This window comes from Chanos chanos, chromosome 2, assembly GCF_902362185.1.
Source record: "Chanos chanos chromosome 2, fChaCha1.1, whole genome shotgun sequence".
NCBI lineage: Eukaryota > Metazoa > Chordata > Actinopteri > Gonorynchiformes > Chanidae > Chanos > Chanos chanos.
The window spans coordinates 59,423,105-59,450,958 of record NC_044496.1 but is presented as its reverse complement, the minus strand read 5'-3'; the positions used below and the strand labels follow the sequence as shown (position 1 = coordinate 59,450,958).

At 40.4% G+C, this 27,854-nt stretch overlaps 1 protein-coding gene across 1 annotated transcript in view; it reads left to right on the top strand.

Annotated features, from left to right (window-relative positions):
- arhgef9b (Cdc42 guanine nucleotide exchange factor (GEF) 9b) overlaps window positions 1-23,858 on the top strand; it is a 31,720-nt gene extending 7,862 nt beyond the window's left edge. The window contains exons 3-11 of the mRNA XM_030765612.1: window positions 10,934-11,113; window positions 13,187-13,387; window positions 15,098-15,277; window positions 15,584-15,816; window positions 17,359-17,488; window positions 20,613-20,744; window positions 21,842-22,085; window positions 22,223-22,291; window positions 23,788-23,858. Of these exons, the coding sequence (XP_030621472.1) occupies window positions 10,934-11,113; window positions 13,187-13,387; window positions 15,098-15,277; window positions 15,584-15,816; window positions 17,359-17,488; window positions 20,613-20,744; window positions 21,842-22,085; window positions 22,223-22,291; window positions 23,788-23,858 (1,440 nt within the window). The remainder of the gene's footprint in view (window positions 1-10,933; window positions 11,114-13,186; window positions 13,388-15,097; window positions 15,278-15,583; window positions 15,817-17,358; window positions 17,489-20,612; window positions 20,745-21,841; window positions 22,086-22,222; window positions 22,292-23,787) is intronic.
- Window positions 23,859-27,854: the final 3,996 nt, after the last annotated feature.

Here is a 27,854-nt window from a genome sequence, read left to right as displayed (position 1 = left end):
CATATACACCAGCTCACATACACCAACCCACTTATACCAACCCATATACACCAGCTCACATACACTGACCCACTTATACCAACCCATATACTCCAGCTCACATACACCAACCCACTTATACCAACCCATATACTCCAGCTCACATACACCAACCCACTTATACCAGCCCATATACTCCAGCTCACATACACCAACCCACTTATACCAACCCATATACACCAGCTCACATACACCAACCCACTTATACCAACCCATATACACCAGCTCACATACACTGACCCACTTATACCAACCCATATACTCCAGCTGACATACATCAACCCACTTATACCAACCCATATACACCAGCTCACATACACCAACCCACTTATACCAACCCATATACACCAGCTCACATACACCAACCCACTTATACCAACCCATATACACCAGCTCACATACACCAACCCACTTATACCAACCCATATACACCAGCTCACATACACCAACCCACTTATACCAACCCATATACACCAGCTCACATACACCAACCCACTTATACCAGCCCATATACACCAACCCACTTATACCAACCCATGTACACCAGCTCACATACACCGACCCACTTATACCAACCCACTTATGCCAACCCATATACACCAGCTCACATACACCAACCCACTTATACCAACCCATGTACACCAGCTCACATACACCGACCCACTTATACCAACCCATATACACCAGCTCACATACACCAACCCACTTATACCAACCCATATACTCCAGCTCACATACACCAACCCACTTATACCAACCCATATACACCAGCTCACATACACCAACCCACTTATACCAACCCATATACACCAGCTCACATACACCAACCCACTTATACCAACCCATATACACCAGCTCACATACACCAACCCACTTATACCAACCCATATACACCAGCTCACATACACCAACCCACTTATACCAACCCATATACACCAGCTCACATACACCAACCCACTTATACAAACCCATATACACCAGCTCACATACACCAACCCACTTATACCAACCCATATACACCAGCTCACATACACCAACCCACTTATACCAACCCATATACACCAGCTCACATACACCAACCCACTTATACCAACCCATATACACCAGCTCACATACACCAACCCACTTATACCAACCCATATACACCAGCTCACATACACCAACCCACTTATACCAACCCATATACACCAACCCACTTATACTAACCCACTTATACCAACCCATATACACCAGCTCACATACACCAACCCACTTATACCAACCCATATACACCAGCTCACATACATCAACCCACTTATACCAACCCATATACACCAGCTCACATACACCAACCCACTTATACCAACCCATATACACCAGCTCACATACACTGACCCACTTATGTCAGCCCATATACACCAGCTCACATACACTGACCCACTTATACCAACCCATATACACCAGCTCACATACACTGACCCACTTATACCAACCCATATACACCAGCTCACATACACCAACCCACTTATACCAACCCATATACACCAGCTCACATACACCAACCCACTTATACCAACCCATATACACCAGCTCACATACACCAACCCACTTATACCAACCCATATACACCAGCTCACACACACCAACCCACTTATACCAACCCATATACACCAGCTCACATACACCAACCCACTTATACCAACCCATATACACCAGCTCACATACACCAACCCACTTATACCAGCCCATATACTCCAGCTCACATACACCAACCCATATACACCAGCTCACATACACCAACCCACTTATACCAGCCCATATACTCCAGCTCACATACACCAACCCATATACACCAGCTCACATACACCAACCCACTTATACCAACCCATATACACCAGCTCACATACACCAACCCACTTGTACCAACCCATATACACCAGCTCACATACACTGACCCACTTATACCAACCCATATACACCAGCTGACATACACTGACCCACTTATACCAACCCATATACACCAGCTCACATACACCAACCCACTTATACCAACCCATATACACCAGCTCACATACACCAACCCACTTATACCAACCCATATACACCAGCTCACATACACCAACCCACTTATACCAACCCATATACACCAGCTCACATACACCAACCTACATATACCAGCTCACAACATATATATTCCATAATTATCTCCAGTAAAACTGAATTCATCTAATTAATTTCAGCCCTCACTTTGCCTTAGAATTTAATAAAGTTTGGCAATAGTTCCAGTCTGCTATATGGGATCTGTGGCTGACACATAGTTCCGACACGGGGGTGGTGTGTGTGTGTTGGGGGGGGGGGGGGGGGGGGGGGGTAGTAAAGGACAGAAACCCAAATTTTACTGATTTTTTTTCTTCATGCTTTAAGACACTACAACAGAGTCATCTGAGGTGGTGTGTGCACAGAGGATTTCATTTGTTGGTCTTTGTAAATTTATAATTTCAGATGTGACCTTTGTTGTCTAAATGTCAGAAGGGAGGTGGGGTCGCAGAGCGGAGAGCATAACGTGATGGTTACGGAACAGCTGTCTAGCGTCAAGACGTCGTTTCAGACCGTCTGCTTTATATGTCCGGGTCAGGTGAATTTAATGTTTATTTTCGGGAACTAGTTTATTAAGTAGAGCTCATATTATATTGGAAGATTTTACTCTGAGTTTAATTTTGAATCCGAAGAGCCTTTAGAAAATATCTGGTTTCCCTCCCCATTCCTTTGGGATTACAACTTCGATTCGTGTGGAACATCTGCTGCCATATATCACTGAGATGCTTGAGCTAGAATAGTGATCCAGACTAGAATTCGAATATATCTCTGATACTATACATTTCATTAGTCATTGTTTTTGTTTTGGGAAAAAATATAGGTGTGCCATATTTGAACTGATATGCTAAAACACTTTAGAGAAACTGCCATTTCATGGATTATCCGCTCAAACTTTATAGCTACAGACAGTGTGCCGTGTTTCGGTAGTGAAAATGCAGAAGTTTACGTTTCCTGTCAAATCTGTCCTGTCTGTCTGTGTACACATAACCAGTTTATGCCTCGTTGCTGATCTGAAATAAAGGCGTGAAATCGAACGTCAGCTGAATTACTGGAACCCCTTGAGCGCATGCCTACACCATGTCTTTAGATGGAAAGGAATGAGAGTGCAGGTGAAACTTTTAAAAAGAAACAAATTAGTGCAAAATTCCGTCGTCTTGGCTTTAAAATTTAGCTTAAATCCCATATATATATATATATTTTTTTTTTTATGTCATGTTAGGCGCGTACTGACGGGCATTTCGTTTTTTCATATATCATGCGCTGCTGAGTAGTCTTTATTGTCTGTTAGCTGGAAGCCACTGACAGCCCCCCTTATCATGACAGTCCCTCGTCAGTGGTCCTCACCGTCTTACTGATAAACGGTTATTAGCATGCAGGGAACCGTCTCGACCGCTCCTCTGTACTCCGTACATTTCGAGGGTGCGCAGCAACCGCCGCGCCTCGCTTCTCATCTAGACTAGCACATTTGTCGTTTCTAATTGAAATGAATCACTCGGCTATTGAAGCAGCACACTAGTGAACACCGGCGGGTGTTTACTCGACGAAGATTAACGGTAGCCCAGTGACAGATGATGATGAAGATGATGATGGTGAGGATGATTCTCCTGTTCGCCTGCCTTTTAACATAAGCTAAAATAAGACGAGGAGACACTAATAAGAAATGCTATCCTTGTTTTGTTTTTTTTTTCCTCGTGTTAAAGTGTAATGGTGGATGCATGGACAATGTCACAGAGAACGGGTTATTAGAGAACATTACAGCTCAACATCCTCAGTTATACAGCCTTCTGCATTGCACCATGCCCTTGGACGTACGACCAGTGGTGGTATTTATTGTGATGGCTGTACTGTTGATTGTGAATGTTATTTTAGTGTTTTTCTTGGGTTGTCATCAATAGATTTTTTTTTACGTGCCAACGTTTCCTTGCTCGCATGCTGATACACCGGACAGTTTCAGAGGAAGTGAGGGCGCAACTGTGCATAAGCTACATTCTGATCAGGGGAAGCCCGCTACAGCACGGCAGCACAGACATAAATCACGGTGCTACATTATACAGCTCCCTAAATACATTTATCGTATCTTCTCTCCAAAATAAACGTGTACTCGAACTCGCTGTCTGTGGAGATTATAGTTGTGCTTGTTGATTGTTTTGTATTTGACGACGTTTTGTGCTCTCGCCGAACTGGTCCGCGCTCTCCATCTCCTTCTCCTAAGCCTACAATTTTTAAAATCAAGATTTCTAAGAAATTTATAGTTCGTTGCATTTACGATACAAAAGAAGAGAATCTATATCACCTGGAAGGCAAATAATGGTGTAGTCTGCTGTGACTAAATTCTCCTCAACCCTCAGTTCCATCCACTTAGTCATGTATATCCAGGCATTTTCCTAAGTAGGCCAGTGCGAAATGCCAGCAATGGCATGAGAAATGCAGTTATTACAGTCATTATACATGTAACCTGTTGATAAGTCTCCTGTGCTATCTTAACCTGTCATGTTCATTTTAACAGAGGCAGAAGAGTGCAACACACATGAGTGAAATTGTTCACCCACTGTCCACAGTGCGCTGCCACGGACACATGTGATAATGATGTTAACAATAGATTACTGTGACTCAGAACGTTAGGGGCACCTGCAGAGAAATCAGATATTTACAATAAGCAGTTTCTGTCTAGATGAACTGTATTCTGAAAGGACATAAGAGTAATGTTAGTCTCTGTCTTTCAGTCTTGTGTTAAAGAAAAAGATTCAGGGGGAAAGATCTGAGAGTTGACAGCCAAAGGAATTCTTAGTGAAGCCAGATGTGTCTGGTTTGTGGTTTGGTGAAAGAGATTCTACATTTTCTACTGTGCTGATGCTGTGGAGTAAATCACAGACAGGCTCTCACATTCAGTTAGGCATGTGCCAGTGTTTACAGCAGGTCACACACTGTGAACAGAAGCTCAGTTTGAATACGTGTAGGCTTGGTGAAAATAAGCAGTGTTTATGGTGGAAATAAACAGTGTTTATGGTGGAAGGTTTGGTGAAAATAAGCAGTGTTTATGGTGGAAGGCTTGATGAAAATAAACAGTGTTTTTATGGTGGAAGGCTTGGTGAAAATAAGCAGTGTTTATGGTGGAAGGCTTAGTGAAAATAAGCAGTGTTTATATGGTGGAAGGCTTAGTGAAAATAAGCAGTGTTTATATGGTGGAAGGCTTGGTGAAAATAAGCAGTGTTTATATGGTGGAAGATTTCGTGAAAATAAGCAGTGTTTATGGTGGAAGATTTGGTGAAAATAAGCAGTGTTTGTATGGTGGAAGGCTTGGTGAAAATAAGCAGTGTTGGTATGGTGGAAGGCTTGATGAAAATAAGCAGTGTTTATGGTGGAAGGCTTAGTGAAAATAAACAGTGTTTGTATGGTGGAAGATTTGGTGAAAATAAGCAGTGTTTATATGGTGGAAGGCTTAGTGAAAATAAGCAGTGTTTATATGGTGGAAGGCTTGGTGAAAATAAGCAGTGTTTATATGGTGGAAGGCTTGGTGAAAATAAGCAGTGTTTATGGTGGAAGGCTTAGTGAAAATAAACAGTGTTTGTATGGTGGAAGATTTGGTGAAAATAAGCAGTGTTTATATGGTGGAAGATTTGGTGAAAATAAGCAGTGTTTATGGTGGAAGGCTTGGTGAAAATAAGCAGTGTTTGTATGGTGGAAGGCTTGGTGAAAATAAGCAGTGTTTATGGTGGAAGGCTTAGTGAAAATAAGCAGTGTTTATGGTGGAAGGCTTGGTGAAAATAAACAGTGTTTATATGGTGGAAGGCTTGGTGAAAATAAGCAGTGTTTATGGTGGAAGGCTTGGTGAAAATAAGCAGTGTTTATATGGTGGAAGGCTTAGTGAAAATAAGCAGTGTTTATATGGTGGAAGGCTTGGTGAAAATAAGCAGTGTTTATATGGTGGAAGGCTTGGTGAAAATAAGCAGTGTTTATGGTGGAAGGCTTAGTGAAAATAAACAGTGTTTGTATGGTGGAAGATTTGGTGAAAATAAGCAGTGTTTATATGGTGGAAGGCTTAGTGAAAATAAGCAGTGTTTATATGGTGGAAGGCTTGGTGAAAATAAGCAGTGTTTATATGGTGGAAGGCTTGGTGAAAATAAGCAGTGTTTATGGTGGAAGGCTTAGTGAAAATAAACAGTGTTTGTATGGTGGAAGATTTGGTGAAAATAAGCAGTGTTTATATGGTGGAAGATTTGGTGAAAATAAGCAGTGTTTATGGTGGAAGGCTTGGTGAAAATAAGCAGTGTTTGTATGGTGGAAGGCTTGGTGAAAATAAGCAGTGTTTATGGTGGAAGGCTTAGTGAAAATAAGCAGTGTTTATGGTGGAAGGCTTGGTGAAAATAAACAGTGTTTATATGGTGGAAGGCTTGGTGAAAATAAGCAGTGTTTATATGGTGGAAGATTTGGTGAAAATAAGCAGTGTTTATGGTGGAAGGCTTGGTGAAAATAAGCAGTGTTTGTATGGTGGAAGGCTTAGTGAAAATAAGCAGTGTTTGTATGGTGGAAGGCTTGGTGAAAATAAGCAGTGTTTATGGTGGGAGGCTTGGTGAAAATAAGCAGTGTTTATGGTGGAAGGCTTGGTGAAAATAAGCAGTGTTTATATGGTGGAAGGCTTAGTGAAAATAAACATTGTTTGTGGTGGAAGGCTTAGTGAAAATAAACAGTGTTTATGGTGGAAGACTTAGTGAAAATAAGCAGTGTTTATGGTGGAAGGCGTGGTGAAAATAAACAGTGTTTGTATGGTGGAAGGCTTAGTGAAAATAAGCAGTGTTTATGGTGGAAGACTTAGTGAAAATAAGCAGTGTTTATGGTGGAAGGCTTAGTTGAAAATAAGCAGTGTTTGGGGTGGAAGGCTTAGTGAAAATAAACAGTGTTTGTGGTGGAAGGCTTGGTGAAAATAAGCAGTGTTTATATGGTGGAAGGCTTAGTGAAAATAAACAGTGTTTGTGGTGGAAGGCTTAGTGAAAATAAGCAGTGTTTATGGTGGAAGACTTAGTGACAATAAACAGTGTTTGTGGTGGAAGGCTTGGTGAAAATAAATAGTGTTTATATGGTGGAAGGCTTGGTGAAAATAAGCAGTGTTTATATGGTGGAAGGCTTGGTGAAAATAAGCAGTGTTTATATGGTGGAAGGCTTGGTGAAAATAAGCAGTGTTTGTGGTGGAAGGCTTAGTGAAAATAAGCAGTGTTTATGGTGGAAGGCTTGGTGAAAATAAACAGTGTTTATATGGTGGAAGATTTCGTGAAAATAAGCAGTGTTTATGGTGGAAGGCTTGGTGAAAATAAACAGTGTTTATATGGTGGAAGGCTTAGTGAAAATAAACAGTGTTTATGGTGGAAGGCTTAGTGAAAATAAGCAGTGTTTATGGTGGAAGGCTTGGTGAAAATAAGCAGTGTTTATATGGTGGAAGGCTTAGTGAAAATAAACAGTGTTTGTGGTGGAAGGCTTAGTGAAAATAAGCAGTGTTTGTATGGTGGAAGGCTTGGTGAAAATAAGCAGTGTTTATATGGTGGAAGGCTTAGTGAAAATAAACAGTGTTTATGGTGGAAGACTTAGTGAAAATAAGCAGTGTTTATATGGTGGAAGACTTAGTGAAAATAAACAGTGTTTGTATGGTGGAAGGCTTAGTGAAAATAAGCAGTGTTTATGGTGGAAGGCTTGGTGAAAATAAGCAGTGTTTATATGGTGGAAGGCTTAGTGAAAATAAGCAGTGTTTATATGGTGGAAGGCTTGGTGAAAATAAGCAGTGTTTATATGGTGGAAGATTTGGTGAAAATAAGCAGTGTTTGTATGGTGGAAGGCTTGGTGAAAATAAGCAGTGTTTGTATGGTGGAAGGCTTGGTGAAAATAAGCAGTGTTTGTATGGTGGAAGGCTTGGTGAAAATAAGCAGTGTTTATATGGTGGAAGATTTGGTGAAAATAAGCAGTGTTTATGGTGGAAGGCTTGGTGAAAATAAGCAGTGTTTGTATGGTGGAAGGCTTAGCGAAAATAAGCAGTGTTTGTGGTGGAAGGCTTGGTAAAGTATGACAGGAAAAGGTCAAGTGCTATGATTTTGATCTCGTACCAGCATCACATGAATCTCTCATCATCGCCTAATCTGAGCTTTTTCTGTGAAATTTGACCTTCTGTGTGTGTGTTTGTATGTGTGAGGTGGCTATGTGTCTTGTTTGAAGCCGGAGAACTTTGATTGGCCCTCGGTCTTGGGACATCAGTATGTTACATAATAGCTTTTTCCAGACATCGACAGAGGCTTTAGTCAGCTTCTGGAAGGCTGAGAGAACGATGTGGTAGGAAGCACATGGACAGTGTTCACTTTTCACTGTTGAAGACTCGCTGATGGATTGGATCTCATTTTCATTCTTGTAATTTTTTTTCAGTCACCATGCATATTTGAGCCTGTTTTTCTCCAATGCATGTGAACGCTACAAGTATGGTAAGATTCTTCCTTGTAAAAACTTATAACAGAGCAAGCATTTTCAGAGGCTGCATTGCATTTGTCTTGCATTTCATTATTGAAACCTTGATTCAGTGAACTAGGGAGGATATGCATAGCCTGGGTTTAAGTGTGATATTGTAACTCATATTGTTCTGAGATGAGAAAATGCCACCCTTAATAATTCCTCCTTATGGCTACGTTGTCTTCTCCTGAGGAGTAGCGGTCAGTCTGGTAAAGAAATGATTTGTTCTCCTCTGTCCTCCTTTATCTCTTCCTCCTCTTGTTTCTCCTCCTCCTCTCTCTCTGGATGTGAATGTTGTAAATACATTATGACAGTGTTGCTAAAGACAGGCGTTTCAAGCTGCCTCGGCTGTAAGATTTGAGAGCATAGGCTAGTGCTGATTATGTAACAATAATTTATTCACACATGTTCAGAGAAATCCTGGTGTGTGGTAGTGGAAGCCAGCGTCAGTGGTGTCTGTAATATAATGATGATAACTCACGTGCTCTCTATGTCCCTGTTGATATGATTCCCCTGGAGACCGCGGTATCTCTGTGGTATTGTCTCTGTATGATTTAAGTGAGTTTAGTTTATGAATAACATATGAACAAAATCATAATATATGAGCAGTGGTTTTGAAATGATGTGACTTCATATGTCATTGCAAAAACCGTTATCTTGTCTTAGTGGTGCCGTTCACTGCTGCTTGAGTGTGGGCCTGTAGTTAAGGTTCTTTTTTTTTTTTTTTTTTACAATGATTGACATGGGAGGCTCTTAGCTGCATTCAGTATTGTCACCGCTGGAGAACGCGGACATCTCACTTTTACCCTTACTCAGTAGTGCAGCTGCCTTTATTCTTGCGAGCTCATTCAGGCTGAAGTGGTTTCACAGCCATGCTGACTATGTGACAACAGGAGGAGTAGAGCCAACCTTCACATCTCCCCAGCAGTCTGTATTTGTGTTTTATGTTTTTGTTTGTTAGAGAATACTCTTCATGTCAGAGTGACAGACCAGTGTGGAAAATATGCCTCTCTGAAGGTGTTGATCACAAGCACGTCTGGCTTCATCATGTACTCTCATGTGTAATACTGTGCTCTATATTTACCTTCTACAGTTATTCATTTAGCAGATTCCAGGCTTCTACTGTTTGATGCACAGTGATCAAAGTTTGCCATTGTAGAGGCACTGCACCCTCTGACTGAGAAAACACGTAACATTTACACATAATTTGGCTCTAGTAAAGTGGACTAAAAAATAAACAGCTTAAGACAAAAAACAACAACTGGACACAAATACAAGAAGTTATTTTACTGCATTTTCGTGCTTTTCTCATATTAAAACCAAAGTGCTCCATGTCAAGAATACCAAAGTCTGCTGGCTGCCGAGGTTACTGGAGAGAGTTTCAAGGTGAATTGGGTATTTGTCAGTTTGATAGAGCTGGTTGTGGAGGAGAAACACTGGCTGAAACCATCTCCTCAGTCTTAATGAGAATAGCTCTTACTCCAGAGACTGCCCTCCAAGAATACAAATATGGCTCTGGGATTGGATGACTGCTAAGCCTGCTAACCAACAACCATGGGCTGAGATTTATTGCCTTACTGCCTGAAAGAATGTCAAACAACAGTTCTCTATTTTTCCTCTCTGTTTCATTGAGTTTCAGTTGATTTCTCATCCGTTGATGTGGTTTGTGTTCTGTGCTGGGGGTGAGATGCTAACACTTAGATGCTAACACTTAGATGCTAACACCGAGCCAGGTCTGAAAAGCAGCCCTTTTCTTTCCCATTCACAGACAGATGACTTTGGGTCCTTTGAGTTGTATGCAGTGATCAGCCGTAGTTTTATTACAGATTATTTTCTAGTTTCTTTATGGCTTTTTGTTCTTGGATACACACACATACACACACGTGCCCGCACGCACATACACACGCACATACACACACACACACACACACACACACACACACACACGTGTTCTTTGCTACTGTCGTTGTCGATGTCATTGTCATCTGCATTGTGTTGAATTTCAGTCTTTGATGCTCTTTAAGGCACGTGTGCAAAACCTGTAATGGTTACAGCATCTCTCTGCTGTGACATACATTTATATATAATATACATTTATACATACATACATTTAGATATAATATACATTTATACATACATACATTTAGATATAATATACATTTATACATACATACATACATACATTTAGATACAACACAGAATTTATGTTGTATAGTTAGTATGTTTTTTATTTCCTCAATACTCTTACATCTTTGTTTTCATATTGAGAGATGTTCTGTAATTGTGATAATAAATGTGGACTTAATTTGACATCTTTTACTCATCTGATCCACAGTTGATTAGTGGGGGTTCAGTAGTTAATGCAGAGGCAGTGTGGGACCATGTGACCATGGCAGACCGGGAGCTGGCATTTAAAGCTGGTGATGTCATCAAAGTTCTCGACGCCTCTAATAAGGACTGGTGGTGGGGCCAGATGGATGATGAAGAGGGATGGTTTCCCGCCAGCTTTGTCAGGGTGAGTCTGTCAGTTCCCACGGCATCACTGACACAATCCCCCAAGTGATTGATCTTCAGTGTGATTGATCTTCAGTGTGATTGATCTTCAGTGTGACTGATCTTCAGTGTGATTGACCTTCAGTGTGATTGATCTTCAGTGTGATTGATCTTCAGTGTGACTGATTTTCAGTGTGACTGATCTTCAGTGTGATTGACCTTCAGTGTGATTGATCTTCAGTGTGATTGATCTTCAGTGTGATTGATCTTCAGTGTGACTGATCTTCAGTGTGATTGATCTTCAGTGTGATTGATCTTCAGTATGATTGATCTTCAGTGTGATTGATTTTCAGTGTGACTGATCTTCAGTGTGATTGATCTTCAGTGTGATTGATTTTCAGTGTGACTGATCTTCAGTGTGATTGATCTTCAGTGTGATTGATCTTCAGTGTGACTGATCTTCAGTATGATTGATCTTCAGTGTGATTGATTTTCAGTGTGATTGATTTTCAGTGTGACTGATCTTCAGTGTGACTGATCTTCAATGTGACTGATCTTCAGTGTGATTGATCTTCAGTGTGATTGATCTTCAGTGTGATTGATCTTCAGTGTGATTGATCTTCAGTGTGACTGATCTTCAGTGTGATTGATCTTCAGTGTGATTGATCTTCAGTGTGATTGATCTTCAGTGTGATTGATTTTCAGTGTGACTGATCTTCAGTGTGATTGATCTTCAGTGTGACTGATCTTCAGTGTGACTGATCTTCAGTGTGATTGATCTAGCATACACCGTCATCAGGGGTGTCTCCTCTAGCAGTGAGATATCGTTGCTTGTTTTCATTGTAAATGTGAAGAGGAGCAGATATTCGCTCTGTTCTGTACGAGATGAAGACTGCAGCTAAACACCCCCCCCCCCCCATCCACCCCTCCAATCCATCTCCGCCTTTTAAAGACTCTGAAGATTTTCAGTCATAGTGTATCTCTGTCATTTTTTCCAAAGGTGGACCCCCCCCCTCCTCAGCCCCAAACAAAGCAGGTTTTCTATATCAACCCTATAGCAACTCCATGGTCCCAAAACACAAAGGCGAAGGTGCGTTCTGTGGTTCATGCAGCTTCATCCAGCGCTGCCAAGTCCATCAGCGTCGCTGCATCACAGCTCTTGTCTTGTCCAGTTTTTCCTCATTTAAACTACGCTGTTCAAAACATACACATCCAGATAAAGAGTGGAAACGCCTCTTCAGTCATGTGTGTGTCATTTTTGATGCGGTGCATTGTAAGGCTTACCTGTCTGACGTGCAGGCTTTCTGCTCATGCTTTAAGAGGTTTTTTTTTTTTTTTAATTTGTAGAGGCTGCTGCATATGATGCACATTGTTTTTCTACTTTTCTCTCTTTGCTTGTCTGGTGAGGCCACATCTCATTTTCTGTTTGCCTTTTAGCAGAATTAGAACTTTGTTACAATATTGATGTTATTGTTGTCTGCCAAATACATTATGCAATGGTAAAATGTGATTCAGTATGTTCTTTCTCTGTCAGGCTGTGAATATGCGTCTTGGTTGTAGTCTGTGTGTGTGTGTGTGTGTGTGTGTTGGTTGGGACGTAAGCTGGATTTGTTTGTTTTGTTTTAGTATGTGGCCATATTTTTTGGGATGTGGGCTGTGTGAGTTTGTTGGGGTACAGCCTCAAAACTGCAGAACTATGGGAAATGAGTTTTTTTTGTTTTTGTTTTTGTTTTCCTTAGTCAAGTGATGGAATTGAAATCTGTTCTTTGTTACTGTGTTGTGGTTGCAGCTGTGCCTGTGAACCTTTTTGCTCTCCTGTTCATGTCTGTGTTATTAGAGTAACAACTGGGCTAAACTGTTCAGCTTGTTCTCCGAAATCAGAAGTTCAGTTCGTTTGGCTTGTTGATGCCACTGAAAGAGAGAATGAAAACGTTTCCTTCAGTAGAGCTGTGACTGAGTCTGTACACTCAGTCAGGGGTGTGATGTTCAGTTACTCTTACTCTGTACACTCAGTCAGGGGTGTGATGTTCAGTTACTCTGACTCTGTACACTCAGTTAGGGGTGTGATGTGCATACTCCTCTCTGCTCCTCCCAGCTGTGGGTGAATCAGGAAGATGGGCCAGTGGAACCAGCAGAGGGCACCAGCGAGGTCCAGAATGGTCACCTGGATCCTGCCAGTGACTGCCTTTGCCTTGGCCAGCCACTTCAGAACCGAGATCAGATGAGAGCAAATGTTATCAATGAGATTATGAGTACAGAGCGTCACTACATCAAACATCTGAAGGACATATGTGAGGTAATGTTCACACACACACACACACACACACATACATATGTACACACACATATGCATACATACACACATTCACACACACACACACACACATGCGTTGCATGCATACATATACATTCATTATGGATCTCATGAACTAATTGCAGTTTAATGTTGACAGTACAGAGTTAAAGCTCTGTCTCTGGCCTTGCTTCTACTTATAAGAGGCATTTTGCACATTCTCTTCTGCCTTTCTCTCTTCCAAAGTTAATCAAATTACACAAATTACAGAGTTTGAAATGAATGAATATAAAGCATTGTAATAAGTGGCGAGAGACAGCTTTCAGTGAGTGCTGGATTACAGACTTCAGTAGTTTCAGTAGTTTTATCAGAACAGTGATACGGCCTCAGTGAGGGGAGAGCATCAGACCTTCAACTCCCTGTTCTTCTAAGGGTGACAGAAACTCATTTAAGATATTGTCATCTATCTACACTGTTAATGAGCTTCGTTGTTCTAGATTTGGTTGCGAGTGTACTCCTTGTAGCTTTTGTTCTTCTCATTGTGAATCCAGTCCAGTAGGATTTTTTAATCTCTTTTTTTTTATCCACAAATGTAAAGGGAGTGAGAACATTCCTGCCTTCGTCACCTTCTTCTCTCAGTCCCTTCTGGTGGCTGTTCTTCCTGACTTGCTTATATCCTTGTCTTTGCCTTAAGTAAAAAAGTGTCTAAGTCTGGTTCACACCAAAAGCTTTAGATGACTGAATGCAGGTGGGTAATCGGGTCCCACTTTATTATCGGTTTCAGCTGCAGGATCAATATTACTCATGCTGACTATTGTAATGCTTTTTTGGCTTGCTGATCACCATTCAGTGGGGATATTCCCTAGAGTGTTTTACACAATTCCATGCCAATGTCACTGTCTCTGGGTCATGTGTCTGTAGTACAGGCTCAGAATAAACATTATCAGCCATAACTGTCACAATCCAGCATCAGGCCCAGAGCTTGTGGATATTACTATGTTTTAATTTGGTGAGTCTGAGTTTGGATGTGGACTCATGTGTTCTATAGTATGAAATGTTATTGTATCACAACCACCTTGCAGGTTTTCACACAGACATCCCCCAGTCTCAGATTAGAAACTTCCACAAAAAAGCTCAGGCCCACCCACTTCATTCAGACCCGCCCACTTCATTCAGACCCGCCCACTTCATTCAGACCTGCCCACTTCATTCAGACCCACCCACTTCAATCAGACCCACCCACTTCAATCAGACCCACCCACTTCATTCTGATTCAGAGGCTGCAGATGGACAGAGAAAGGAGTTTTATCCCTTCTGCTGTACAGATACTTTCTGTGTTTGAGTATCTGTATTTTCCTTGATTACAGCTTCATTAATAGTTTTCTTTTTACTGGCAGCTACTGTGTGTTATGGACTAATGTATGCATTTCTCTACAGTTGATCATGTTTTCCATGGAACACCTTTCTCTGATGTTTACCCTTTTACCTTTTTACCCAGAATGAGAGGCTAATAAAGCCTCAGGATGGCTGTTCACAAACAACATGCTTGAACTTGTTTATAAACAACATGCTTGAACTTGTTTATAAACAACATGCTTGAACTTGTTTATAAACAACATGCTTGAACTTGTTTATAAACAACATGCCTGAACTTAATCTGACTCAGAGCTTGGGTTCAGTATGTCACCATGCGCTCTGATCTACACCTTTCAGGGTTACTTAAGGCAGTGCAGGAAGAGAATTGACATGTTCAGCGATGACCAGCTGAAGGTGATCTTTGGGAACATTGAGGACATCTACAGGTTTCACATGGGTTTTGTGCGTGATCTGGAGAAGCAATACAACACAGAAGAGCCTCATCTCAGTGAGATAGGCCCGTGTTTCCTGGAACATGTGAGTTATTCATTCATACTGACCGGTTCAGAACCTTAAGGGAAACACACAGATGAATATATGCATGAATAAAGCATTGAAGGTTGTCAGTAAAAGCCACTGGGGTTGATGCTGATGGTTGGAAAGTGAGTTAGATGTGGTCATACCTGCTTTGGGTTCTGTAGTGTTAGAAGAGCTACTGGAACCTCCATCGTGGTGTCAAGTTCATGTATTCATGTGTCTGGTTTTGCATTTAGAAAAGATCATGACAACAACAGCACTTGGCTCAGCTCTGATACCTGTCTGTCTGCTTTACATGCCCTACAGCAAGACGGCTTCTGGATATACTCAGAGTACTGTAACAATCATTTGGACGCATGCATGGAGTTGTCTAAGCTGATGAAGGATGGGCGCTACCAGCACTTTTTTGAGGCCTGTCGTCTCCTGCAGCAAATGATAGACATTGCTATTGATGGCTTCCTGCTCACACCTGTGCAGAAGATCTGCAAGTACCCACTTCAATTAGCTGAACTCCTCAAGTACACTGCTCAGGATCACAGGTACAGTTCCTATCTCTTTCCCTGGCCCTCTTCTGATCCCAGCTGCCTCTCTTTGACTGTGAACTATACGTGTGAGATATAGTCGTTACATATGTTGTTTTCCAGAGCAATGAGAAAACCTTGAGAAAGAGGAACAGGCTGACACAGATGTGATAAGGTTCTCACTCTGCTTTCTCTGATTTCATTCCTGATACGGCGAGCCTGCAGAAGTCAGCCTTGTCTAGTGCCAGAGAAAGAATGCTTTCTAGTGAATCTATGTCTGGCTCTGTGTATTAAGTCTGATCAAAAGCTAAATTAAGGTCTTTGTGATGAAGTAGCAAATGAACTTGCAAAAGCAGTTATTTATGAACACACTTTGGTTTGGCCTTGCTGTGTGTATAGCTCATAGAGGAGTTGTCAGAACAACTGATTCAGAAATCAGATTGTTTGTTTGGGTGAGATTAAGTGACTGGCCGGTAAGATTATACCAGTGGCCTTGATTGACCTATACCCATACTTTTTGTTACTTTATAGATACTCTATATTTATAACCAGTTTAATTTTCCTCACCATTTCCTGTAATAGGAATATATTTTAAAACTTCTAAACATCTAAAAAAATTAACGTGACTAGTAGCCACTAAATATTGTGTAAATTGTCACCAATCTCTTAGGGATCAAAAATCAGTTTCTCTAGTGTGAGAAGTTGTTTTACCAGTACTAAAAATACTACACGGTACCAGATTTTGGAATATATGACATCAGGTTTTTTTGTTCTTTTTTTTAAATATATATATTTAAAGTAGAATGTAATGAAGATCAACTTCAGCTTTGCAACATTTGTTTTTCTATGTCACATTTGTCATGTAAAAGCCATCAGAGAGATCTGATGCTACTGTGATGACACACAGTGAACCACTGACCTGGCCTGTGACTGCTCCTCAGAGTCTCTGCACTGAACAGCTGAAGAATTGAAGAGGAGCAGCTATCACTGAAAGCCAAAGGCTGACGAAGAGTTTCAGTGTCCAGCTTTTGATCCAGGGCTAGACTATTTACAAATAGGCTATTCAGAGCTGAAAAGATGCTAGTGCCAAAGAATGAGATAATCAGCAGTTAGTGAAGTACTGAGGCCTGATCTTGGCTCTGGGTTTGACTCTGAGGCCTGATCTTGGCTCTGGGTTTGACTCTGAGGCCTGATCTTGGCTCTGGGTTTGACTCACTGGATTTGACTCATTGTTTGGCAGCAGATGCATGGTGCCTGACTACGGTACATCCTCATTCATTCCTGAGATTTTCACTGCTGTCATTAGCAAGGTGACGTAGACCTCTCTGTTTAGTTTACTGGAGCATACACTGCAGAGATTAGGGAACATTAGGGAACATCTGTCTTACAACACAGTTGAATGGTTGAATATTATACTTCCCACAAATTAAACATACGTGTAACATTACTGTAAAAAGGAAAAAAAGGCCAGTTTGTAAAATGCCATGCTTGTTTGGTGGAGTTGAACAGCCTGTGCCTGAGAGAGTCATTGACTCATTCTTTGAGTTGTCTTTTCCTCAGTGACTACCGCTACGTGGCTGCAGCCCTGGCTGTCATGAAGAACGTCACCCAGCAAATTAACGAACGCAAGAGGAGACTGGAGAACATAGACAAGATTGCCCAGTGGCAGGCATCAGTGTTGGACTGGGAGGTGAGTTTGGGAGGACATCAACACAGTGCCAGTGCCTAATCTAGAACCGGGGCCATGCATTTCCAATGAAAAAATACAGCTCCCCAAAATTGCTGGTCCAAAAGTTGGAACTACTGACATATGCAAATGAGAACCACATGAGAACCAATCAGTTCAGCGTGTGATGTGTTTGGTATGTGACATTCTCTAGAGCTGTGTTTCTCAATCCTGCTCCTGGAAGACCCTTGCTCTGTATATCTTCTATCTATCCTTGCTCCAAACATATCTGATTAGTATGATTAACGTGCTCTTGATTAAATCAGGTGTGCTCAGCCAATGAAAAGTGCCACTGATGAGTTCAGTCAGGTAGGCAGAGCAGGGAAAGATGGAAAATGTTCAGAGCAGGGGTCCCCCAGGAGCAGGATTGAGAAACACTGCTCTAGAGAGGTGGGAGTAACAAAAAAAGTCTGACCAAGATGGCGGAGGCTATATGTAGCCTGAAAACATGTATATGATTAAAAGATTTATGGGCAGCCATTTGTGTCTACATCAACACGAGTTGTTTACATGTTACATGAACATAGTTGGGGCCAGAGCGGTAGAAAAACTCTCAGTGGCTCCGGTCGGGGCAAACAGACTATGGTAGACAGGCTTGCTGTTTGGCTGTGTGGAAGCCTAGCATAAAAGTACATTCATAAAAAGTGAGCAAAGCCGATGTATTCTGTCCACCATGATTTTCCCCCTCAGACTTTTGCTACGTAACATTCAGTTCTCAAACCTGTTGAAACGTGGGCTGGTTCTCAAAAGGCACCAAGGCAGAACTGGCTCCACACCAGCACCGGCACTGGCATCGGCACTATCCTGGTGGAAAAGAGCTATTAGAGGTCTCATTTCTGGACCAGAAGGTACCTTTGAGTGGACTCAGTGCTGGAATGAAAAATAGGTGTTGGAGGTATTGGATTAGTATGGGCTCAGTTGGGTTGGGAGCCAAAACTCGGTTCCAAATTAGAACCAAATCCAAAATGCCAAGTACCGGATACCCGTAAAAAAAACCTGAATTTCGGTCTTGCTTACCAGTACCTAAATGCGCTAACCGTTTATTATTGCAAACAAAGGCTACATATCTACAAGGACATGCGCAGCTATCTGCCAGGAGCTGTCTACGTGACTACATCATACATCAATGCAACAGCGTGTCCATTTCTTTAGATACAAGCTAGCATGTATGGTAACGTCACAACACTGTGAGAGATGGACTGCGGTAGATGGTCTAAAGTATGCCAGAGTATTAGGGCCACATTGAGGAAAAATAATTCTGAGATTTCGAGAATAAAGACATATTACGAGAATAAAGTTGTAATTGAGAAAAAAGTCATAATATTATGAGAATAAAGTTGTAATTTAATGAGAATAAAGTCATAATATTTCAAGAAATAGGTGTAATATCACAAGAATAAAGTTTAGGGGAAATATCAGAAGAGCAGCCTACCACCTGCATTAAAATGAGGACTGTGGGGCATCTTATGAAGTTAACATGTAATCTAAAATTACAACTTTATCCTCGTAATATTTTGACTTTTTCTCGTAATATTGTGACTTTCTCTTGTAAAAATACAACTTTATTCTTGTAATATTATGGCTTTATTCTCAATTTTTTTCCCTCAATGTGGCCTTAATACTCCATCGTACACATCAGATTTGACCCAATGTTTAAGACAGCACAGGGTCGATCTGAAAGACTGTACAGTGATTGATGTCCTGTGGTCTCCGAGCTCGTGTCATCAGCCAGCGCCTGTAGCACTCTCATGTTCTTCTTGCTGGAGTTGATTTACATCTGATTACAATTTAATTGTGTGATATTTTTGTTATCTAAACATTTGACCTCTTCCTTTTACCATTTTGGAATCAAAACAGGGAATCGATAAGAGCTGGAATCGGTAAGCAGAATTGGAATGAGAACCAGAATTGATAAAACTCCAACCCTAGTCACAGTGACAGTTTCAGTGAAGAAATGGGAGGGAAATTTGAGAGGACTTCTTGTCGAATAGTATTAGATAAATTTTAGGTTATCCAGCAGTTATAAATATTATTCAGATTGGTCAGAACGCCAGGAAAAGCAGTAGCATTTCACAAGATAACTGCAAAAACACAGATAGATAGGCTATCTATAAAGGAAAAAAGGTGCTCCCACTGCTGTCAGTCCTGCTGTGCCAATGGATCAAACTCAGATTGAGAAAAATAGCCTCATACTTTTGAACTTTTATTTTAAACACTTTCATCATATTCATATTTATATGTAAAATATGATGAATGTGTTTTACAGTCAGTTTCTGTGACATCATAGGCAGTAGCAGGAATATGGATTTCATTTGATCACTTGTCTAGCGACATGTCACACACTGTTGTGAGTGATGACTGTGTAGGCCCTTCTCTCTCTCTTTTTTTTTTTTACCTCTGCATACTAACCAATCAGAGGGATACATCACTGGTGTAATTAAACTTTTTTTCTCAAGCCATGGTGGATGTGTCAGAATTACAAGTGTCATCTCTTGGCTGTAAAGATCTTGTCATGCCTTTCAGACTCAGCGTTTCAGAGTCTCATTAACACACAGTCAGTAACAGTGCCGACATGCCAGATCAATGCTTCAGACCTCACAGAGAGTACCAGCCCAGCCAAAACCATCCCCATCAGTATACACAAGACAGTCATGTGGTTGTCACAGCAAAGATTTACCCATCATCCAGCTCTCTTTTTGTTTTTAACTTAGATGCAGTGCCTCTAGGTTTTCAGAAACATTCAAATATTTACAGTAGTGAAGTAAAGATAAGAACAATGTACCATTCTTTTTGCAAATGGTCTTCTCATGTCCAGTGTCCTATTTATTTATTTATTTATTTATTTCTATAATTAACATGTGAGTTTATTTCCTAACTATTCAGATAGTACTATAGTGCCATAGTATGACACAGTTACTTTTATAACTGAAGAACACAGTTAAATGCATTGACTTGTGGTTCAAATGCTAGATGACACATGGAACCAACTCTTCTATTTGATTCATTGTCAAAGTGAGTTGTCCAGTTTAAAGGGCAGGAGATGAGTAATTTGATAGTGTGATGTCTTAGAGGAAGTTTGTGTGTGTAGGGTGAAGACATTCTGGACCGGAGCTCTGAGCTGATCTACACGGGAGAGATGTCCTGGATTTACCAGCCTTACGGCCGCAGTCAGCAGAGAGTCTTCTTCCTGTTTGACCATCAGCTTGTCCTGTGTAAAAAGGTAATGACTGATCTTCCAAATCTTCCACTGTTCAACAACAAAAAAATGTGAAAACCAAAAAAGGATAACATATGAAGACAACACAGGTTATGTCCTGGTTATCTTGCTCTAATTACTTTCCCTTCCTTAGTTTGTGGGCACACGCAGGGCAGAAAAAAACATTCAGCAAAAATACAGCCTCTTCTGTAAATTCATATTTCTTCCTCAAGGAAAGCATGTCTCCCCTCAATATTAATAGGTAGTGCTATGTCTTTGGCTTCTCTTAAGGACATGTTTAATCACAGAGTCTATGAGCTTTGTTCTCTTATTCATTGTTTTATTAGGACAGACCTTTATACCTTTCAGTTTCCTTTAACAGCCAACCCTGATAAATCAGCACAAATAACAGCCTCGGCAGTCTTTGGGTTCACAAAGACTTGTGAATATCATTTAATGAGTGACACTGACAGAGATGACTGTTTGCTGGACACCCATCACAGAATTAGAGTTAAATAACCTCACACTTTCATATGTTCGGACTGACATATGCAGAGCAATGAATATTCAGGCTAGTACCAGAGCTGCATCGTACAGGCACATTTATGAGACAGTGCACACGCGTGTTGTCGTTGTGGAGCTGGTATGAATGCCACAAGATAAATGCATTGCTCATTAAGTGAGCCTCCCTCACAAGCTACAGAAGCAACAGAAAAGCCACAGGTGAGGTTTTAATTGCTTTCTCACACTATCTAAATAAATCAAAGGAAAAATATCAAGCACACTCTGTTATCGCACCACATACTTAAATCCATTTCTGAACATCAAAGGCTGCTCCAGCAGTCCACAGTTTCTCTCCCTGAGCAGATGCAGGGAGTTACGTAAGAACAGCCGAGAGAGAGAGGCAGGGCTGAGTCTGACTAGCGCTTAAGGCTGCAGCTGTATGAGAATCTCCCAAAGAGACTCCGTCTTTTCGGGCTGCCTGAGGGCTAGATCCCCTTCAGCCTGTATTGTGTCTCACAGCTGGAGGAGGAAAGGAGGGAGACAGCCTGCGGCTGACTGTCAGCGCTGAAGGTTACTGCTCCTGTCTGCTGACACAGCTTGTCTCTCTGAATTGCTAGGACCTAATCCGGCGTGACATCCTCTACTACAAAGGTCGCATTGACATGGACAGGTATGAAGTGCTGGATGCCGTCGATGGACGGGACGATGACTTTAACATCAGTGTTAAAAATGCCTTTAAGCTGCACAACAAGGACACTGAGGAGATTCACATCTTCCTGGCTAAGAAACTGGAGGAGAAGATACGCTGGCTCAGGGCTTTTCATGAGGAGCGCAAAATGGTGCAAGAAGATGAGAAAATAGGTAAAGCAGATGAACCAGGCTTGACCTGGGCTGTATTTCACAGTATGTGTTTTGACAGATAGGAAAATAATCCATGGATAATGGTCTAGTGATTTCATATTCGCTGTAATCTGAATTTATTTTAACCCATATTCCAGGTTTTGAAATTTCAGAGTATCAGAAACGACAAGCTGCCATGACCGTTCGTAAAGTCACCAAACAGAAAGGTGAGGGAACAAAGCGATACCAGGTGATTTCAACTTTTTATTATTCACACCTCAGTTCTGTCTTATCATTGGTGTTTAGGCTCCGTGAGAATTCAAGGTTACCTCTTCCTCCCTTTACTATCTGTGGGAGGATGACTCCAAAGCCAAGAGTTTTAACTGAATTGTGGGAAAACTGCTGCCTGTCTTCATGGGAATTTTGTAGCATCACTTAAAAACTATAAGTCGATGCTGCTATTATATTTGTTAAGCCATTTAAAGACAGAGTCTGATAGAACTGCAGTTGTGTTTTAGTCATAATGTAGTACCGGCACAGTCTCTGTGACTTTCCTTCACAATACAGAAATAACACACACAGAAAACACACAAGCCACCATTACCAATTACACTGGCTCTTACATATCTGCGTGCCTTCGACTAAAATTTACATAGTTAAGCGGATGGGCAACACTTTTAAAACCCCTGTAGTGTGAATTGGTGTTTGTGGTTTTTTAAACAGCGTTTTGTAAACATCAATGAAAAGGCAGGACAGATGTGCATGTTACCTTATTGACATGTTATAAATTAGGAAAACACTATTGCCATGTAATAATTCAGGACAACACTATTGCCATGTAATAATTCAGGACAACACTGTTCTTCACAGTTTTACAGTTTTTATACTTGTAATTGCCATCTGTTTATGTGCTGTGTCTGATTAGTGATGCGTATGGACATTGTATTTTAGAGAGTGTTTAATGAGAATTAAAGAGTGGCTTTTGATATCGTGTTTACACATATTTGAAATCCACTGTACTTCACTGACATACGGTGAAGTATTTTCTTGAATTTGCAGATTCATTTATAGATATCATCTTGAGAAAGAGGGCCATTTTATATGGACATGGTATGAGAATGATAAAGGTATATTTATTAGAGTTCTATTAGACTTAAATTTTCCACAAGATGCCATGACAACTGCTACTAGAAAGGCCTCTTGTAAGTTTTGCCCTTTAAAGGATGGACACCAGTCGGTTTGCTAAACTTTTTTCTCAAGCCACGGTTGATGTGTCTGAATGACAAGTGTCATCTTTTGGCTGTGAAGATCCTGTCATGCTTTTCAGACTAAGGGTTTCAGAGTCTCATTAATGCACAGTCAGTTGCTGTGCTAAATACACCTTTGGACATGAATGCATATGCTGACATTCAGTGCTCAGACAGACGGTAAATGCTACTGGAAGACAGATGAACAGTAAATGCTATCGGAGGTTCCATTGGTAATTGTTGCCCTCCAGATGTCATGGCATCTTCTCAGTTTCTTGGCATAAAAATATCAATTATTTCGGTTGATATTGGTTTTGCCGTAGAGTAGATGGGACATACACAGACTTCATTTACTTTCTTGTATTTCTGTTTTTATTTGTTTTGTAACAGAACAGTAATAACACTGTTCTCTTTGTTGTCCACCCCTCCTCTCCCCCTCTCTGTTCTCCTCCTGTGTCTCTGTTTGTTCTGAGCAGCTCTAAGCCAAAACAGCCCTGCCACAAACTCTCCCCACCAGGGTTCCTTAACTGAAGGACACTCCATGTGAAGACTACATTCAATCAGATCCATATGAATTCCATTCAGTTAGATCCATATGAATTCCATTCAATCAGATCCATATGAATTCCATTCCGTTAGATCCATATGAATTCCATTCAGTCCGATCTGTATGAACTCCATTCTTTTAAAGAAGCCAAGCTCCATTATGGAAAAAAAAAAAAAAACTTCCACAGGTCAGCACACCATAATAATGTCAAAAAACAGCAGAAATAGACAGAAAGAAGACTGGAATGTATTAGATGGACATCACTGTTGGATATTGTTTCCGTAAAACACTGTTTTAGTCCAAAAAACTTTGTCCTGTTGTGAAATGGGTGGATATGGAGCCTCCTCTGCCTGGAATGGAAAAACTTTCAACATCAAATACTGTTCCTCTTACCCCTGCATCCACCACGGACTAACACAAACCCTTCTTTACTGTTTCATTCACACTACCGGATGCTTCAGATCAAAAATGTGCTATTTCTGCTGTTAGTTGCAGTTTACAACTGTCATTGAGAATTTGGAGAATTTCGAGGTCTGTGGTGCACTGTGAGACTGATGGGCGTTTAGAGCTCTCTGTGTTGGCAGTCGAATCATGTGTCACATCAGGGAATCATTCACAACCCAGAAAATTCATCATAAACACAGAACCAAATCCTGAACTTCAGCATTAAGAAACCACAGAACCAAACCCTGAACCTCAGCATAAAGAAACACTGAACCAAACCCTTGAACTTCATCATTAAGAAACATGGAACCAAACCCTGAACTTCAGCATAAACACGGAAACAAACCCTGAATTTCAGCATTAAGAAACATAGAACCAAACCCTGAACTTCAGCATTAAGAAACACTGAACCAAACCCTGGACTTCATCATAAAGGAACACGGAACCAAACCCTGAACTTCAGCATTAAGAAACACTGAACCAAACCCTGACCTTCAGCATGAAGAAACACTGAATCGAATCCTCTGAGCAGGGTATTTATTTATTGTTGACAAGATCATTTTTAATTTTGATGAAATGGCAGTACACTATTATATCTCCTCTGAGCTTGCTGTACTGGGCCACTTGATCCCATTGTCTGTGAACAGGTCTACTCTAACAGTAGCCATTTGTTCATTTAAACTGTGTCCAGTTTTATCATGACACCTGCTGTCATCTGTAACACTGTATAATGTTATATCTATTATAAAGTTTCTCTAATAAGCATTCACTTGTGCTCAGGTCAACGTTATGAAAGTATTCCGGAGGTGTTTAAAACATCTGTGTTCATTCAGACTTGATCCCAAATACAGCCTGGTTCTGTGTGTCTGAACAGGTCACTGCATACAGTATGTACCGTCTTGTTCACTGTCACACAGAATCATGACATCATCATGACGCGGGAGGAAGTGAGACATCTTAAATACCTTCATCTCAGACATGGATGTTTAGAATTTTTCAGGTTGAATTCATTTTATTTTATATTTAAATCACTAAACAGTAATAAGCACATTGAAATCAGTCTTAGAATTTTGTATGTAATTGTTTATGTCTCAGAATATGTGCACTGAAGTCAATTTAACATTGCTGATAGCAGAAATACTCAGAATATTTTATGGATGAACAGGAGAAGACCTGGGGTTATCTGTTGATCATGTGTTGATACAGAAGTGTCCTATGGCTGTAACTATGAATTTATACAATATTTATTGAACTGCATCTTACAAGATAAAGTCTAAACAGTGTAATCGTAAAAAGTAGACTACATATGATCTGATTCAACTTGCCTAATGTGGAGAATCATACTCAAATCTCTATTATTTAATCTTTTGATGTTTAACAATTATTCACATGCTACTGTACTACTACATTTTGTTGTATTTTTAAATTCAATTTAGTAATGGAAAAAACAAAACACTGAATTTCCATAGTGTTGTTTGTGTGATGCCGTTTTTTAAAGTAAAGAATGAAGACTGATGAGTTTTCTGTTTTCAGTATTTTTCACTGATATTAAGCCTGGCCCTACTGTGAGGCATTGGGAAGCTCAGGTTGAACTCCGAGTGCGCTGATCGTGTGCCTTGCAGCATTTGACCAGTGTTACTAACTGTGTTGATAAATGCTGGAGTGAATGAGTTACATCCCTGACCCTGACCCTGACCCTAACCCTAACCCTAACCCTGTCTGTTCAGCCACTGGAATGTGCCGTTTGTGTATTGACTCATATAATATGAACTATTTACAGTATGTGTGAATGACACAAGATGTTCAATGACAGTAAAATGGAGCGTTCTGGAACTGAATACTAAAACTTCAATGAAATTTATGTGTGACCTTGTTATCAACCACTTCAGTGTTTTTTTATACAACATATGGTGAGACAGGCATGTAGCAAAAAGTATTGATTAATTGTTTAAAAGGTTATTGTTCAGTATCATATTAAATCATATTTTGTTCCAAGTTATTCACAAATGAGTTTACAGCTCAGCTAGTCACGTCCCATTAGAACAAACAAGAACTCAACAATAATCCCCTTGGTTATAGTAGCTACTCCGTGTGCGTATGTACATACAATAGATCCTATATTTAAGTATGGGCGTTTTACATAGGAGAAAACAATGCTGTCCAGTCAGATGAGGTACCCTGTAGGTGCCTCAGACAGCCTGCATGACAAACGCACATTGTGTTCATTTGTTAGGGTATTTTGTGTTTCTTGTTTAAATTTCATTTGATCTTATCATCATTGTGGTGGAATCAGCTTTGACTTTAAGTGTCTGTGTTTCAGATTAGACTCATAATAAATGGAAAATTGTCATGAGCACAAAGCTATGCTTAAAAATGACAGAAGTTTTTATTAGGATGTGTAACTGACCACTCTCAGAGCCAGGCATACTGGCTAACAAGTCATCACAACTGCATGACCAGTGCAGTGTACTCATTTTTAATTTGGAAAGATTTATAAAACTTAAGCACACCCATCCTGATGGAATGGTAGTTAGAAAGTTAAAAAAAAAAAGTGTGTGCGCGTGTGTGCGTGCGCGTGCATATGTGTGCGTGCACATGTTGGGTGTTGTGTGACAGCAGAAGAAAATAGTTTATGCCTCTGATTCCTAAGCAGGTATTTTTTTATAAAGATTGGTGTTGGATGACGGTCATGGTATAGTGCATTGTTTTAGTCTTTACATTAGCATCATGCCATGCACTTTAAGTATTTATTGACAGTTTGTCACAATGTTTGTTTAATCACAAAACAAGTTTGATCATTTCTTTTTTTTTTTTTTTGTGAGAGGAGGGGGCAGGGGGTTGCGATGTGGAATGAGATGTATGTGGACCAATTAAATCCTCTAACCAAGCACAACTTAATCCCATATGAAATGACGGACTAGAGTTACTGTCCTGAGCAAACTTACTAAAAAATACGATGAAATTCTAAACTGAGAATCGATGTTTTTGTAAAGTATAATGAAATTTCATGTTTTGGGTTTTTTGGGGGGGCGGGTTTTCTTGGTCGACAGTGTGAATTAGTGAGAAGGACTGGGCAGTGTGACTCCTTACTGTGTCACTGGTTCTAATGGATGTCACATTGCACATGTAAAAACAGTGTTGAAACAACATTCCTGAGTGGAGATTAGAATATAAACTCAAAATATTTGAATGGATCTACATTTTAAAGCATGAAAACATTTGTAGATCTCATTCCCTGGGTCCATTTGCCACTGTTGCCAGTACATTCTTCCATGAGTGACCTTTATATTGTCTCCCATTATATTTCTATAAACTTTTTTTTTTCTTTTTTCTGTGAAAAAACCATAATCATGAGAATCTTTTGACTGTAAATGAGGATATATTCCAGTTTATGTAAATGCTTTAATGGAATAAGAACTGCTACAAATGTGTTGTATGTGAAAGTAAATTCACTCTGATGATTTATGTTTGTTGTAATTAAAATAGCACCACATGGAGGTGTTTTAAGCACTCTTTGTTGGACATGCAGACAGATGACACAGATCTGTTACT